This window comes from Stigmatopora nigra, chromosome 21 (assembly GCF_051989575.1).
Source record: "Stigmatopora nigra isolate UIUO_SnigA chromosome 21, RoL_Snig_1.1, whole genome shotgun sequence".
Classification (NCBI taxonomy): domain Eukaryota; kingdom Metazoa; phylum Chordata; class Actinopteri; order Syngnathiformes; family Syngnathidae; genus Stigmatopora; species Stigmatopora nigra.
In genome coordinates, this window is record NC_135528.1 from 7,956,055 (window position 1) to 7,972,861 (window position 16,807).

At 43.3% G+C, this 16,807-nt stretch overlaps 1 protein-coding gene across 3 annotated transcripts; it reads left to right on the forward strand.

Annotated features, from left to right (window-relative positions):
• Positions 1–1,472: 1,472 nt before the first annotated feature.
• On the forward strand, positions 1,473–16,766 carry igf2bp3 (insulin-like growth factor 2 mRNA binding protein 3). Of its 3 annotated transcripts, XM_077743862.1 has the most exons (16): positions 1,475–2,067; positions 2,763–2,823; positions 6,534–6,582; positions 9,389–9,440; positions 9,556–9,619; positions 10,427–10,705; positions 10,763–10,897; positions 10,962–11,084; positions 11,265–11,400; positions 11,480–11,605; positions 11,713–11,781; positions 12,722–12,841; positions 12,905–12,979; positions 13,057–13,188; positions 13,262–13,375; positions 13,588–16,766. In XM_077743862.1, exons 1-16 carry the CDS (start codon positions 1,893–1,895, stop codon positions 13,687–13,689), a joined length of 1,812 nt encoding a protein of 603 aa, XP_077599988.1. In that variant the 5' UTR covers positions 1,475–1,892; the 3' UTR covers positions 13,690–16,766. The 3 variants fall into 3 exon arrangements, with proteins under 3 accessions (XP_077599987.1, XP_077599988.1, XP_077599989.1); XM_077743861.1 differs by having other exon boundaries at positions 1,473–2,067; positions 12,722–12,979; XM_077743863.1 differs by lacking the exon at positions 11,713–11,781 and having other exon boundaries at positions 1,476–2,067.
• The last annotated feature ends 41 nt before the right edge of the window (positions 16,767–16,807 follow it).

The following is a 16,807-nucleotide window of genomic DNA, read 5'->3' on the forward strand; positions in this document are numbered from 1 at the left end:
GGAAAAAAAAGTCTGATCTTTGGACCTAATCTTTAATTTAAATCTATACTATTAAACAGTTAACTTTGACACAGTTTATCTTTCATAGATATGGCTCCCCGAAATAGACAACACTAATAGCATTTTCTGATATTGACATAAAATGATTGACACAACAAAACACACAATTATAAAGAAGCTACTAGTATTTGAATTTGACATGAGACATACCCAGTTGACAGGGAATTTTATTCAAGTTGACACAAGTTTAACTTTCACATATGGCCCACACCGGGCAAATCATTTTGTACACAAACTAATGAGATCACAGCATTTAGCTCAGATTGTGTTTGTTTTTCTGTAATGTAGAATAGTAAACATTCAATAAAATTACATCCCGTCAATCAAAATTAATTCCATCTCACTTCACTTGAAAGTTTATAACTGATTTGGTTGTTGTATACATTCCAGCAACTATAGATGCCCCCACACCCACCTCATAACCTATTATTATTTCAGTATGTCTACTTTTTGCATTTAAAAAAATATATATTTTATTTCATTGCTATGTGACATTTTTTGTCATAGGAAAAAAAATGTCCATCATCTCCATTAACAACTTTAGGTCATAGATACCTAAAATTGTGTGACCTTTGGCTACGCGAGACTACATTTTTAAAAAGGCAACTCTTGGGCCACACGCTCGGACGCCATGTTGGAAAGCCCCTCCTCCTTAGAGCCAACATGGCAGCCACGGCTCGCCATGACCACATGGCCGAGCCTAAACCAGCTAAATACAACAGTGCAAAGCACGTAAACCGAATGCACACGGCGACTTTATGTGGTTAGGATCCGCTGGGGTTCGTGGTTTGACTTGAGTTGAGTAGTCATGGGTGAGGGGGGCGTACGTCGGAAAATGGACGCCCTCATTTGAATAGCAAGACGTGTCATTCCCACGTTGGGCCCAAGTCATGACTGAGGGTCACACTCCCCCCTCAGATCCCGTGTCACGTATTTGTTTAATTTCAGCAATGTAGTAATGCAACATCATTTATGGTAATGCAACATCATTTATGAATGGCCCCACCCCCCTTTCGTCCTTAGCCGCATGCTCGTGCGTGTGCGCGTGCACGTTTTACTATAGATCCGGCGACCAATGAGAAAGAAGCACTATCTTTTTCCTTTTTTTAATGCAGAGAAAGATCCGAATGCGATACTATAGTAAAAAACACAGCATTTTTTTTTAACGGAACCGCATTTCCCCCCTCGAACGCCGCTCAGGTTCTTTTCCTTTTCATACCAATCCTCTCTTCTTACCCTCCTTAAAAAAAGGAAAAAAATCATCCACACCCCCTCAACTGTCCCCACCCCAGATTCCCGAGCAATTTTCCCCAATCCCAAACACTTAATTGAGCAATTGGGTTTCCTCACGTGTCGTCTGATTTGTAGTTTGAACACGTGGCTCATTCAAAAAAAAAAAAACAGAATAGGAGTGGATTTTTTTCCTCCCCTTCTTCTTCTTCTTCGTCGCTTCTTCTTCTTCTTCTTCTTGGTTGCAGTCGACCCAGAGGCGGGTGCCTGCCTTCGCGTTTGTGTGACATTGTCCGTCTCTTCGGGGGAAGACGCAAAGTACTTTCTCCTCCTTTTTCCCCTTCCCTAGCCAGCCCGTCGTCGTTTGAAAGATTAATAATTAAGCGTTTATTTATTACGCGGTGAAAGAGGCAACGAGAAAGGGGCGAAGGGAGCGCGAAGCCACTACGAGGCTTGCCAGTTTAAAATCTCTGTCCACTCCGTAGTCTACGAACGGGGAATCCTTTTTTTCTTTTTTTTTAATTTGTTTGTTTTGGAGCTACTCCATCGAAGCTGTTCGGTGGTTCTCTTTTTTTTTGGTCGTGTTGTTGTGAGTTGTGAACATGAATAAGCTATACATTGGCAACGTGAGCGCCGAAGCCAGCGAGGAGGACTTCGAAACTATCTTTGAGACGTGGAACATTCCTCATAGTGGTCCATTTTTGGTCAAAACTGGCTATGCCTTCGTGGACTGCCCCGACGAGAAGACTGCAATGAAGGCCATCGATGTTCTTTCAGGTGAGACGTTTTTGGAACGACGGAAAAGTGCGTGTTTGGGGGGGCGTGGGGGTTTAACCGACACTCCGTTTAACCGTGCGTACACTTCACCGTAAACGCACCTCAGCTATACGCGTGGAATTCCATTCATTCATTTAAAAAAAGAAATAATCTCGACGAGTTTGGCTTCGGGATTCGAACGTGGCTGCGGCCCTGTGCACGGGTTCGGGTTAGAGGTCGTCGTGTGTGAGTGTGGCTTTTCTAGTGTCGCTGCTTTTCGATGCGACTAAATCGTAGTAAAATGCTAATTTGGTTGGGAAAAGTCCAGTAAATCTTCTTGTGTGGCTACAAGTCACTCGTTGTGTCGTGTAGCCATTTTGCCCATGCTGACACACCAGGTGGTTTAATTGTGTTGCTGAAATGTAGGCCAACTATGAGAAGCACATATTTCTCTTTTATCCCTTTTTTGGCTTCAGGAAACCTTGTTTTATATTCTAAATATGTGAGTTTTCCTTCGCCGCAAAGGGCGTGTTATTTAATCCTACTCGTTTTGAATTAAAACGTTTTCTTCGTTGCCACTCGCCATTGTACAACCATGTGTGGATATTCTGCTAATAGTCTTCCTGTGTATATTTTAGGCATTTCTTATATGAAAATAAATATGCAGAAATGATTTCTAAAAACAACTATTTCATGTGTATGTTTTAAAAAAATAGGTAAAGTTGAACTCCATGGCAAACTTCTCGATGTGGAACACTCTGTGCCAAAACGTCAAAGGTAAGCTTCTTTTTTTTAAACTTATAACATGCTTCTTTAGCTGAAAGTTGGTATTTTTAAAGTATGTTTTATATGCCCCCTCCCCCCTAAATGTTGTGGGGGTCAATGAAAAGGGGCGTATATAGTATGTCTTGTTGTAGCAACTCCCTCCTCTCTCTCTCGACGTGCTGCCTTATAGGCTCAACCGTCACATTTTTTTGCTTCTTTTAAAGAAAAAATGGTTTAAAAATACCCCAGTCACACATGAGAAAGGGGATCCCAATAGCCCGTATGAAAAGTGGGGGAACTTGACGAGATAACGGCATTCATGCATAAAGCACAGGCCTCATGGAGTCGTCCATTTGAAGGATCTGCTCCGTCACCACTGGCTTCCGCCCCTCTTCCTTTTTTCCGCCCCCCTCCTTGCATGAGATGGACGCTAAAAGCAGAATGAGAAGCCCTAAAGTCACGCAAAAAACCTCTGGCGCAACTGCGCACACGTTGCCACCACTCGTGCGGTGACTGCATTTTAACCACATTGGGGTTATTTGCCTTAAAATGCATATTAATGGACTCCTTGTGTTTTGTAAAGATGGCGCACCCACTGCTTCAGTTTTTTGATTTTTTCCATTTGAACGTCTCACAATTTCTCGTCACGGATTTGTGTCAGTGTGTAGTTAGTGTATTTGTGTGCTTGTTTGAATTGCTATGCTAAAATGTCTGAATCACATTGGGAACGTACTAGAAAAAAATCAAGTTGTGTATCCGCCCCCACGCCTAAAATTGCTAGAAATATTCATTTTGTGTCTTTAGTTGGCATTATTTTTATGTTATAACCTAGAATTTCGTTGCATTGATTACGTGTCTGCTAAATTAATCAATTCTTTACAAAAAAAAGGCTTGTCAATTGGATATACGTCAAGAGTGTGTGTGTGTGTGTTTATATTGCAAATGTGTTAAGTTTCGCCCCTTTTCAAAATTCTTTGCAATGTAAAATGAAACAAGTTTTAATGAGCCCAAAATGAATAGTATAGGCAACACACACAGACTGGGCCATTCTTTGCATTCTGCAAATATCAGCTGGGGGGAGGGATGGCAGGAGGGGGCTTGGCCAATCACCATGTCTTTAACCTTTGGACTCCTCAGGAAAAGGGAAGTGTTATGTATGAACAGTCAGAAAAGACTCCAGCATGTTTAAAAGTACCCACTTTAGGATTAATAAAGAAAATGGGGTGTACACCTCTTTTTAAATGCACTACTCGTATGTTTGGGGTGTGTTTTGAGAAATTGGTGGTCTGGTAGTAGCAAACTTTAGTTAGAAGAAAATACTTTTTTTATTGGGAGAAAATGTTACAAAGGTTAACTATGGAGTCTTGTGGGTTAACTAGAAATAAATGTTATAAGCTACACTGTTTAAAAAATAGAGATGGCATTGTATTGGAGACATGCTTTTTTTAATGAATTATATTGGCTAATGAATGAAAAGTATGCCTTTTTTAGTAGATGTTCTTTCATTTTAATGAAAAAAAGTGTACACCTATATACTATGAGCAGGTTTCAGATATGGCATAATTTTTAATACGTGTTAGCATTCATGGTCATGTTTGTTTCTGGGGGTGGGCATAAAATAATTCCCATTGAACCACATGTACAGGAAAAAAATGCTATTCAAGGGTTTTATGTGTGTGTGAGAGCCTGCTGGTAAAATCACAAATTTTGACTTTTAAGTGTATGTGTGTGTGTTATGTTTTAAATGAGGAACAGAAGACGTTGTGAAGATGGTTTTTGGTTTGAGAATTTTAGGTCACAAGGTCATCGTGGGGCCCCACCTGCAAGAGAAAAAAAATCAAGGGGGGCATGAATGTGGCCCCTTGTTGCACTTGAACACTCTTCCTATAGGCATAAGTCAAAAGTAGGCTTTGTATTTGTTTTTCTGCGTATTTTGTGAATGAAGTTCGGGGGCGACCAAGACCTTAATGTGCAACAGTCTTTTCAGTTGAGTCACTGTATCCAGCCAGTCATCCCCGAAAGCATTTCATTTCTTGGGGGTGATTCACAACATTTAAAATGGGCCCTCTAAAATAGACAAGAAAGCAAAACCTGGCTAATGGAGCGTTGGCTCGGTCACTCCAAACCGCTACGTATCCGGATGATCCTCGAGTAGTCACTCAAAATTGTTGACTAACACGGAAATATACTTCCCTTTTTTAATATTTTGGAAAACAACACAAATTTGCCCCGTCTTTTTAAGCTTTGGTCAACCTTGACGTCCATTGGTTAGCATTAGTTTTATTGGAAAAAGTAGCTAAGGAAGCCAACTTGGTGTCGGCCATCACATGACAAACCAGCCCCAGTCACTCCTCCCTCCCAGTTTTAGCCCAGCTCTACATGTTCCTGTCAGTGGACTTGCTCGTGTCCATGGTAACAGGGCCCCACCCCCACCCACCGAGTAGAGTGGGCCCTTGTTACCCTTGCCTGAAACAGGACTAGTCCCCCCCCACCCCTTCACCCTACACCACCACACCCCGATCACCCATCCCCAAATCAAAGGCTGCATGGGGACCGGGGAATGTATAGCGAGCGAACCCAACCCCCACTCCACTCCCTCTTAACGCCAAGCCACCCCACCCCACCCCACACCACCCCTCCTAACCCGGCCTGACTTCTTCTGTCTGTGGAGCTATAGGTCGGCCCTGGTGCATTTGCACATTTCACACGGTCTTCCCACCGCAATGCAGAGCATACAGAATGTGTGGGTAGTAGAAGGAGGAGGCGGAAGGGGGGTTGTGGTGGGACGGATGGACAGACGGACGGACAGATCAGCCAGGAATGGCACACACTTGGCCGGAAAGGGCTCGAATTCCTCTCGGAGGTTATCAGTGAATTTTCTCGGCAATTTTTAGAACCTGACTTGGGCCCGTGTCCCTTCAGTCAATTGCTTCCTATGTATTTTAAATCTTTTTTTCTTTAAAGTACTCCAAACCACGTCACGTACGTACGTTGCAGGCCCTTTTGGGTTTGTCAACAGGCGGCGAACTTTGATTGCCCCCCCCCCCTTTTCGTCTTTAGAACCTCCTCCAACAGGCAAACACTCCAAAGCCTCCATGCATTGCTACTTTTTCTCGTGCTCTCTTGATTGTGCCGCCCAATGCGTTTAATGACTAACGTGACTTTAGAACACGTCAGCAGTGTTTGTTCCGCTCATCTTCGCTGGATGAACAAGTGCACAGATTTCATTCTTTCCCCTAACCCGTTGGACCCCCCCCCCCTCCCTTTTATCCCCCCTCCGACACAACAGTTGGGTGATCCTGGAAAAGCACGAGTCACTCAAGGGGACATCATTTATTCCGCTTTTTAGTACACAGTTGGTAATCTTTAAAAAATATAGGAACAAGTTCCATCATGTGCATCCTAGTGGCAAAAAGTGGGTTTCACCAATTGAAAAATCTCTTATTTTAGTCCTATTGTCATTCTGACTTTTCCAATTAAATTAGTCCACATTCTGTAGTCAATGACAGTGATAAGACGTCCAATCCTTTTAATCTGGGAGGCCTGGCTGGGATTATTGGCATGCTCTTGACTGGTGGCGAATATTGCAATGAGTAGCCAATTTGATGCTAGTTCAAATGGATTAAATGTCATAAATGGGACTTAAATGTAATCATTCACTGCTGATTTTTTTTCATAGATGAAATATCCATACTCAAACGTAACATCTCTTTTCTCCCCAGAAGCTGCAAGTTGCAGATCAGGAACATCCCGCCTGACATGCGGTGGGAGGTGAGTGCATAGGTTTTTCTCATTTGCCTCCATTTTTTTTTAGGAGGGGGTCATTGCAGCACATGCTTTGTTTTTTTATTCATGGCCGCCGCTCAGGCCAGGCCAAGTGTGTGGTTGGAACAAATGATTTGACGTTGTGACGTGCATATTTTGGGGAGGAGGCTTTAAATGCGCAACTAATTTCAAGACACAACAGAGACATTTGTTTAAAAGAAAAAAAGCATTGGCTTTGGGACTTGAAGCAGATGGCTGTACTTTTTGGTTGAGGATTATTCGTCAATTTCCTTAGTGAATACATATTTTGGTGTCTTTAAATATAGATAGTAGTGCTAGTCTGTGTGTATAATAGGCCAAAAATAATACATTTAAAAATATTTTTCTTAAAAATGCTAGTTAAAAATGCTAGTTAAAATGGAAATATAAGAAACTAAACATTCGCAGCCAGAGGTTGTGTGTGTATATGTGAGTACACACATAAGCAAGTTAGAAGTATGTGTATGAGTGAGGTTAAAAAGAGGTTAAAAAAATATCTATTATAAGATACAATGTTTTTCAGAACAATAACCGTTCCGTATATAAACTACTTAACTGCTTTCATGGTAAGTGATGTATATAATCATGCAAAATTAAAGGCCACATATGTTTTGCTACATTACTTCCTTTACCACTAAGAGAAGATTATTTTTAAATATGACCCAAACATTTACTATACTGTTATTAGTAGGCGACATTCAACATGCTTTCTAGGAAAGTCATTTAAACCTTATTTGGGTCATTGAACGGATTGGCTAATTACAAAATTTGATGTCTAGTTTAGTCAATTTAGTTCAATTTTATTTATGTAGAATTGTATATTTTCATGAAAAAAAGATTAATCTAAATAACATTATAGTACATAGGTGTATGTCATACTTTGGTTCATATAGGGATGACTAAATATTAATATTGTGGTCTATATGACTCGAAATGTAATGTGGATGAGAGGTCTTTTATATAGTTAATAATTGTTTTCAAAAGGCAAAACAAATCTGCTCTACAAAGGATAAAAACTCCAATAAATTCATCACATCAGTGTTAACTGGTGCTGCAACCATGTTAGATTCTCCAAAAGGTTTTTTTGGTAGTTTTTCCCCAAACGTGCTGAGAGTTTGATTTATATTCCGTGCCGACTTGACTCAAAATACCCGGATACGCTAAATCTAAAAATCAGAGCTTCTATCAATCAATCATAGCCAAAGAATATTGCATATACTAGCTAGTATTTTGCCTCTTTTGTCTGAAAATGTTCCCTTTTTACGTACTCAGATTATCTGAAAGAATAATTCCGTTTCATACGACAATGGCAATGTGAGGATTTGACCCTCATTTTTTTTTAATGGATTGATTTATTTAGTCAAACATGGTGGCTTCGCATTGCTTCCACATGTGCCTTCAACTGTAGCTCCTCCACACGTGTTGCCAGCATTCAGCCCAGGGAGCTGGTTGCCTTCTCCAAAGGTGACGAGGAGGTCTCCCTCTCCCTCGGGAGGAGGGGGACGTGGGGGTAGGTTGGTGGGGGGGAGATAGAAATAGGCTAATCTGGGATCTTTTGATGAAGAGGCCTCAAACATGGTGTATCTTATCAGGTATCTAAGACAACGACTCGGGCACAGTTGGTCCGCTTACTCGCTAGTGGCACGTTAGCTAGCTTTAGCGGTTGGCTGGCCGGGTGGGTGGGCCCGGAACCAGGGACCCCGGGCCGTTTCCTTTCCATCCATGTGCTCTGATTCACAGAATGTGTAGCATGAGCTGGCCACCCTCCCCCACACACACCCCCTTCTTCCTGCTGGAATGCACCCCACCCTTTTCCTGAATGGCCCGGATTCCCATTGGCCGGGCCCCCGTGGAAGGACGGGCGGCCCGGCCAGCCGCCGTCTGGCGCCGCGTTTTGTCGGAGGAGCGACCAATGAGCGGGGCCCGACGCGGCGGGCGGGGGAGGCGGGAGTCCGCCCGGTTGGTGGCTCGCCTCAGGGGTGTGCGTCTGCGTGGAAGAGGGGGGGGCCGCCGTCTTGTTGGCTGGAAAGTAGGGTTGAGCTCTTCGGGGGGGCGTGGCCTCGGGTTCAACCGAGCATGGTCAAAGGTCTCGGCGCCTCTCGGGTTCGACACCCCCCACGCACCCCCTACACAACCCCCTCATCCGCCCCCTCGGTTGGCCAAATCGATAAATTCAAATTCTCCAGGTGGCCGACTCGACGCGGCGCTCCGCCTGGGAGATTTTCGGAGAAAAAGCCAAACCCCCATTTTCAGTTTCCCAAGCTCGCTAATGATTCAAGTGGCTTTTAAGATGGCCTGTTTGTCGGCTAAATTCATTTACTCAACAGATGTACCACAAAAGCTTGTGTGGGTTTTTCTAAAGAAAAAATAGCCAATAGAACATGAGTTTTTTTGTAGTAGTAGTTGGTCTTGTTTGTTTTACAAAACCTTAAATACAATTTTTGAATTTGGAATTTTCTGCCTGTTGACACACTACTTGTGTGTGCCTTTTATACCCTAAAAAATATGGTATTTCTATTCCCCTTGTAAAATTGGATGTAAAATTTGTACATTGATATTAAATTATTTCCTTGGTGGCTTTGAAAAGGCCCAAATTCTTCGATCATCAATACCTAAAGCATTTCAGCCAACAAATGGTTCAACTTGAACCCGATTTTAAGTAGAAATTCACTCCTAATGGAATTTTGTGTTGAAAATATGTAATCAATGGCTGGCATTTTAAATTGAATGGACATCTATCTTTCTAATCCCAACTCTTCCCCATTTTCTGCAGGTCTTGGATGGCGTGCTGGCTCAGTACGGCGCCGTAGAATGCTGTGAACAAGGTGAGCTCCATTTCTCTCTTCACACTTTGGCATGCCAAATTTTTTCTAAATAGAAATTGAGTTGCTAGAAGCGTCAATGACGACAATTGATTATCTGTGTGCTCTACTCCTTCAGTCAACACTGACACCGAGACTGCAGTTGTCAATGTTCGATACGCCGCCAAGGACCAAGCCAGGCAGTGAGTACTATTCACATGAGCACACACTCAGTCACTTAAGTAAGGTCTTTTCCGAGGTGAAATGGTCATTGTTTTGAATTAAAAGGCAATTTAATGTGGAAGTGGAGGAATTGTAGAGCCAAATGGGGTTAAATTTGCTGCAGAGTGCCCCCTAGTGTATGTAAGTTACACCTGTTTGGCAAAGAGTTCTACATTTGTTTTAGGGAATTGTTAATGTAGATGTAGATTCTATTTGTCAATATAGGTGGAAATCGAAATTGAGTCCAAATACATGTTTTTCAGTCTCTGACAGGGCTTTAAAGTAGTATATGGTTGTTGATCAGACTTTCTTCATTATCAGAATAAATATTTTTATTTTTTGACATTTTGTGCATATGGACAATTAAGTTAAATATTATGGGATAAAATGTCTTTGATTTGTATTCATTTTAATGTCCATTTAGTCGTTTTTATTAACACAGTATTGAAGAAGTAGTATTAAAAACAATGATTTATTTAAAAAAAACATGGTATAATCTGTATGTTCATAATGAAATTCAATTAAAAATTGAAAAACTCTATAGAGGTCTTAAATGCCAAATTTGTAGTACCAGTATTAGTGATTTAATTCAGAGATTAGCAATGTGGGAAAACCTGCTATCAGTCATGATCTTTACAGTACTAGCTAAAGTTTTTGGTGCACTTTTTATTATTTGTTTGTTTGTAGAAAACCTGTTGTCAAAAAAAAAAAAAACTCTTGGACTAGGTAATAGAAACTATTTTTGCCAGATGACAAACAATGACATGTTTTTTTTTAATATTCATCAGGGCTATCGAGAAGCTCAACGGCTCCATGATGGAGAACTGCGCTCTGAAGGTCTCCTACATCCCGGACGAAAACGCGGCGCCGGAAGGCCCGCCCACGGGAGGTCGGCGCGGCTTCAACGCCCGCGGACCGCCACGCTCTGGCTCGCCCAGCCTGGGCGCCCGGCCCAAAGTTCAGTCGGACATCCCCTTGCGCATGCTGGTGCCCACGCAGTTCGTCGGGGCCATCATCGGCAAGGAGGGCGCCACCATCCGAAACGTCACCAAACAGACCCACTCAAAGTCAGTCACTTTTTTTTAACATGTCGGCAAGTCGTTGCTTTAAATGAGTCATTTCAGGATCGACATCCACCGGAAAGAGAATGCGGGCGCGGCGGAGAAGCCCATCACCATTCACTCCACGGCCGAAGGTTGCTCCAATGCCTGCAGGACTCTAATGGAGATCATGCAGAAGGAAGCACTCGACACAAAATTGTGAGTTTGCCGCCTCGCGGGAGAACGGAAATTGGAAGCCAGCGTTTCCGCCTTTGTCTTGCAGCACGGAGGAGATCCCACTGAAAGTTCTGGTTCACAATACTTTTGTGGGAAGATTGATTGGCAAGGAAGGACGCAACCTGAAGAAAATCGAGCAAGACACCGGGACCAAAATCACCATCTCGCCGTAAGAGTTCAACTTTTTGGGTTGTCACTATTGTGGAATTGGGTCTAATGCATAGAGATTTGCATGACTGCCATTTTGAACCGGTTGTGTAGGCGCCTGTTAGTCATAGATAACATCCCATGTTTATATATGAGTAAGGGTCACCATCTTTAGTCATCTCACATCACTTCTTCTCTCCAGTCTCCAGGACTTGACCATCTACAACCCAGAACGCACCATCACAGTCAAAGGCTCCATCGAGGCCTGCTCCAGAGCCGAAGAAGAGGTCATGAAGAAAATCCGAGAGTCGTACGAGAGCGACATGGCTGCCATGAACGTGAGTGCTTCCGGATATTATTCGCAAAATCTCCTCCGAGTGAAGTCCGAATGACGGAATGTCGTGTCTCTCACCACAGCTCCAGTCCAACCTGATCCCGGGCTTGAACTTGAACGCCCTAGGTTTGTTCCCTAGCGGCACCCCCGGCATGGCCCCATCCATGTCCCACGTCCCCCCGCCGGGAGCCGGCTGCTCGGGATTCGGAGTAAGTGACCGCCGCCGCTCAAAACGGGGCTCCCGAACGCGCGTCGCCTCCGTCCGTCAACGTGGGATCGTAGAGATTGGCCCTTTCACGTGTCTTTCTCCCTGTAGTGCAGTCCTTACGGGGGCGAGGGTCCATTTTGGGCTTCTATGATGTCGGCGGGCAGCCAGCCCCTCGCTGTAAGTCGCCCGTCCCAATGAGCTTTGCACGGCTTGCTCGCTGCGGGTTGACTTGGCAGGGCGGCTCGCGTCTAACAAGGTCCCCCGCTTGGCGATCTTTAACCCCGCCGACGTAGCCTTCCGGCTTAGAGATAAGAGCTCCTCCAAACCGAGAGGGCGGTTCCGAGTCGCCGCATTGATTGGAGTATTGGTCTGAATCCAAAATCAATATTGTTTGAGTTGGTGATTGACTGGAGCGAGTGGCGTGCTATGGGCGCCATATTGCATGAGAGCATCCGCTGTATACTTCCACATTCAAAGCCTTCCACTTTTAGACGTACATGGAATGTGACATTGATGGCTCTCTCCTAATGGAATTGAGATTTAATTTTGTTTTTTTGTTTTGTTTATCGAGCGCTCTCTCATCTTGGCATTTAATGGTCCTACTTAACATCTGGCTATCATTTGTTCCAGCCTGAATTTCAAATCAAAAATGAAATTAGCCAGAAATGTTAGCTGTTAGCATTTCTCATGTGATGTCATGAAATGACATCACAAAAAAGAGATTCTAAGAGCTCCTGTATTTGGTTTGAAATTGAAAAGTGAATGAATGACAGATGGATTTGGTGGTTAACTCCACTGTTTTATATCCCTCATACTTGACTTAAATTATTGCTTTGATATGACCAGCAAAACAGCTTCTTCATCCATTTTTCACATGAACTAACTGCGTTTAAAAACCTTTTTAACTCATTTGCAGCCACCAATGGCGAAAGGCGTCCTATGAAGCGAGAGGGACGGCAAATGTTCCGCTTTCCTCAAACGGATTGGATGCCTATCGCCATCGGTGGCCATTAAACACTATCATTGTCTGCTTAAACTCCAAAACAAAGTGTCAGTCCTTTGGAGCGACATCTTCCCTGCTCATTTAGCAAGAATATGTTCCCCTTTGGCCCACCAGGGACATCCAGAGTCGGAGACAGTCCACCTGTTCATCCCCGCGCTCGCCGTGGGAGCCATCATTGGAAAACAGGGACAACACATCAAGCAGCTGTCGCATTTCGCCGGAGCTTCAATCAAAGTCAGTCCAAAGGCCGCCTTCAAATCGTGGAGCGCTTTTGCTCAAAGTTATTTTGTTTTTCAGATCGCACCCGCGGAAGGAATGGATCCCAAACAGAGGATGGTCATCATTGTCGGACCACCAGAGGCTCAGTTTAAGGTATGGTGCCTTCGCCAAGGTGAACATGTGAAAGACTAGCACTGAGGTTAATTGTGATTTTATTTTTTCTGTAACAGGCCCAATGCCGCATCTTTGGCAAACTGAAAGAGGAGAACTTTTTCGGACCTAAGGAGGAAGTCAAGCTGGAGGCTCACATCAAGGTTCCCTCATTCGCCGCTGGGCGGGTCATCGGAAAGGGTGGCAAGACGGTACGTGTATTTAAAGGTTCTATTTCAGGCCTATAAGAGTGGTTTTCATTAATACCCTTTTTCATGCTTGTAGGTAAACGAGTTACAGAACCTGACTTGCGCTGAAGTGGTGGTGCCACGAGACCAAACTCCCGATGAGAACGAGCAGGTCATCGTTAAGATCAGCGGACACTTTTTTGCATGCCAGGTAGGCCTTCTTACAACTCATGTTGGATCGTTGTTTTTTTAAAGGGAAAAATTAAAGATCGTTTTTGCTTATAAGAAAAAACAGTGTTGGTCCAAAAACTTTTCCTTATCAAAAATAGGACTTTTTAGTTTTTTGTATTTCAACTCAAATTTCTTAAATCGTGTTTGTACTCACTGATCTTATAAAACAATTTTTTTCATTTTGGTCCTTAGTTGGCCCAAAGGAAGATTCAGGAGATCCTGGCTCAGGTGAGAAGACAGCAACAGCCTAAGCCGGCGCCGGGGTCCCAACCCCCCGTGCCCCGCAGGAAGTAAAAATTGGGGCGCGCCCCGGAGGAAACGGTGACTGAAGCTGCCTGACTCACGACGGTTGGCCGGACGGACGGACGGATGCGGCGGAGTCCAGGGGTCGGATGACGAGGTGTTTCGTACGCTCATCTCAGGGGTTTTTGGGTTCTTTCGAAGCCTACCAAAACATCTAAAAACCCTTCTGTGTCTCACTTGAAAAATTCAAGTGCGACCAAGAACACCCCTTCCCACCCCCCCAGACATAGGCCCCCTCTCTATTTTGTTTTACCTCCTCCTCCTCCCACTCCTCCTCCTCAATCTCCGTTAACCTCACCTCTCCATCACTGTAGGAATGTATGGGAGGGCTTCCATCGACGTCACCTTGCCCTCATGCGTACGCACCCCTCGACCGCTCTCCTCCCCCCAAAAAGGGCGTGTCTATCTTTTTCACCCCCCGCCCTCTCCTCCCCCATTTTTAATATTAAATAACTTTTGCGACACAAAGAAGAATTCGAGGATCCCCTTCCCATCACCTCTCTTGGTGTGATCCTTCAAACCCGACAAAAAAAAAAGATGTTTTGGTTGACTTCAGATTTGGTTGATACTTTTCAGTGTTTAATTGGTTGATGAAGCTTTCTCCTGAGTTTTTCTGTGGAAAGGAAGAAAAAAAAAAGAAAAGGCATTGCTCTCACGGTCCTGGTGGGACCGCCAGAGATTTATTTGGGGGGGAGAGAGTTGGCTCTAATTGGTAAGGGCCACGTTTAAAGGGGAAAGATTGTTTGCGGCCAGGACCCACTAAGAAGGTGGATTTATTATTAACTGGGTGTCCTGCCCCCTTGTGATGAAAAGTGGCATTTTATAAATTCGGATGCATTTTATAGATAGTCCTAAATAAATAGATGAATTCTCTATATATAGATAAATATAGACACACATAGACAGACACAAACATACACACGCCACATATATGTATATCTATATCAATATATTTAGAGGTGAGGGCAGCCCCGTGACCGACACTTTGGGGAAATGGTGCTTGAAATGCTGCTGCCCAGAAAAACCAATTTAATATGCATTTTACTTAACTACCTCAGGATCTAGTACCTCAGAAGAGAGAGAGAGAAAAAAAATGATTATATATATAACTATATAAGAAAAAAAATGTTCCTTTCTTTTTTTTATTTTGCTTTTGTGGTATTTTGTATACTTTATAAAGCTGATAGTCTTTTTGAACATTTTTATTTTTTTAAGAAAAAAAAAAGGAAAATTTCGGTCGGCTGCCAACTGACCCTTGCCTTGAACTCTAGTGCTTTATGGTGGCATTGTACATGTGTGTGTGAGTGACTAAAGATGACCCTGTACATAAACGTCTATTTGTACATAACAGCCCCAGAGCCGGAGTTGGCACGCCTCAGCTGGCGGCTGACGACACGACACACGAGTATCCGGAGAGAAAAATCGCCTCAGTTTTTTTTTTTTCCCCTTGCAAGGGTCCAACCATCTCTTATTTTGAAGAAAATGTCAAAAACACCTAACGCGACGACTCAATGCCAACCAACCACCCAACCAACCAACCGTACTATGTGATTTTTACAGCAATGCCATTTAGTTTTTTGGGATTACTTTTCATTGGTCCATCCAATACGATTCCCTTTCTGCGGTCCGGGTTTGTTAGAGCAAAGGGTGGACTCTAAATGCTTCTAGTGCCCCCCCTTAACCCCCATCCCAACCCTTATCCCCTCCCCCAATTTACCAAGCCGCCTCCATCTTTTTTTTGTTATTTTCTTAACATCCAGGCCCTAGACCAACCATCTTTAGCGAGCTAGCGTCTCCGTTTATCGTCAATCGCCGCATGGTGAGGGAGTCGCACTGATGGATGCGTTTTTTTTTCTCGTTTTTTTTAGTTGCTATAGCGAAATCATCTTTTTTTTAAAATCTATGACCCTACGAGTGTAACCTTGTCGTTTTTGTAACACCGACTGACTTTGGAGGGTTAAAGAAAGCGGAAAGAAATTCAAAAAAAAAAAAACCTGACTAGAAAAGAATTGATTTCATTTGTGTCTTCATGCCGAATGTAAATATGTTGATTGTGGTAGAAGTTGAGTGTATCCATGCTTCCACAGTAGAACGCCGTCTACCTCAGCTAAAGGGGGCGAGGCGGGTTTTGGCTCGGACGGCGTGCCCCCCAGCACGCCGCCTCCGTCCCACCCCGCCGTCCGTCCCCACTGAGCGCCAGCGCGCACGTATACCTCAGCCCACCCTCCCTTTCCAGAACACACGAGCGCGCCATGCTAGCATCACGCTTTACTGAGTGGCACAAGTGATACTTAAATGACCCCCCCACGCCCCGACGCCCCCTTTTTCTCGGCAGTTTATTTTGATCTACCTCTTTAGACAAGTATTTGAAGTAGAGGCATTCTATTTGTTAGAATTTAACCCCTCTCCTATCGCTCTTTTTTTCCCCCTACATATGAATGAAAACGTCAAATAAAAATCATGTACTCTTTAGAATTGAGAAAATTTATCAAAAGTGATCAAAAAAAATATTTTCAGTATTTATATGTACTCTTTTTTTGGCTTAATTGAACTCCAACCATCACCATGTTTTTCTGCTTTCTCTTTTTTTTGGTGGTGTGGTTTCATTGTATTTGAACTTTATGCTTGTTTTTTTTGTGGAAAAAAAGGTCAAATCACCTGTTTTGATTTAGCTTTCAATAGTTGGTTGATATGAAATAATACAGTTTTCTTTTTTTTTCAAAGGGCCTGCCTTTTTTTCTCAAATTTGTAAGACTGCAAAATAGATACAAGTCATGTCTTGTTTCCCTTTTTTTTGTCTTTCACAAATGCTACTCAATTGCTGATTTATTATTGTTTTCTTGGTAGCTATTTACTTCTGTTAGCAATTCTTGGCTGTGTAACATTCTCTAATGGGACTGATTTTCAGGGATTGGGGTTTTTTCCCCTCCTTTTTATTTGGGAAAGTGATCTAACTACAGCATGAAATTCCCCGTCTCCCCCATCTGCAAAACATGCTTGTGCCCCTTCACCTCCCCCTCACACAGTTCCACTTGTCAAATGCCTCTGAATAAAGGACAAAAAAAATACTTTGTTTACTTGGTGTCATCTTTGACTGATGTTGACTTTC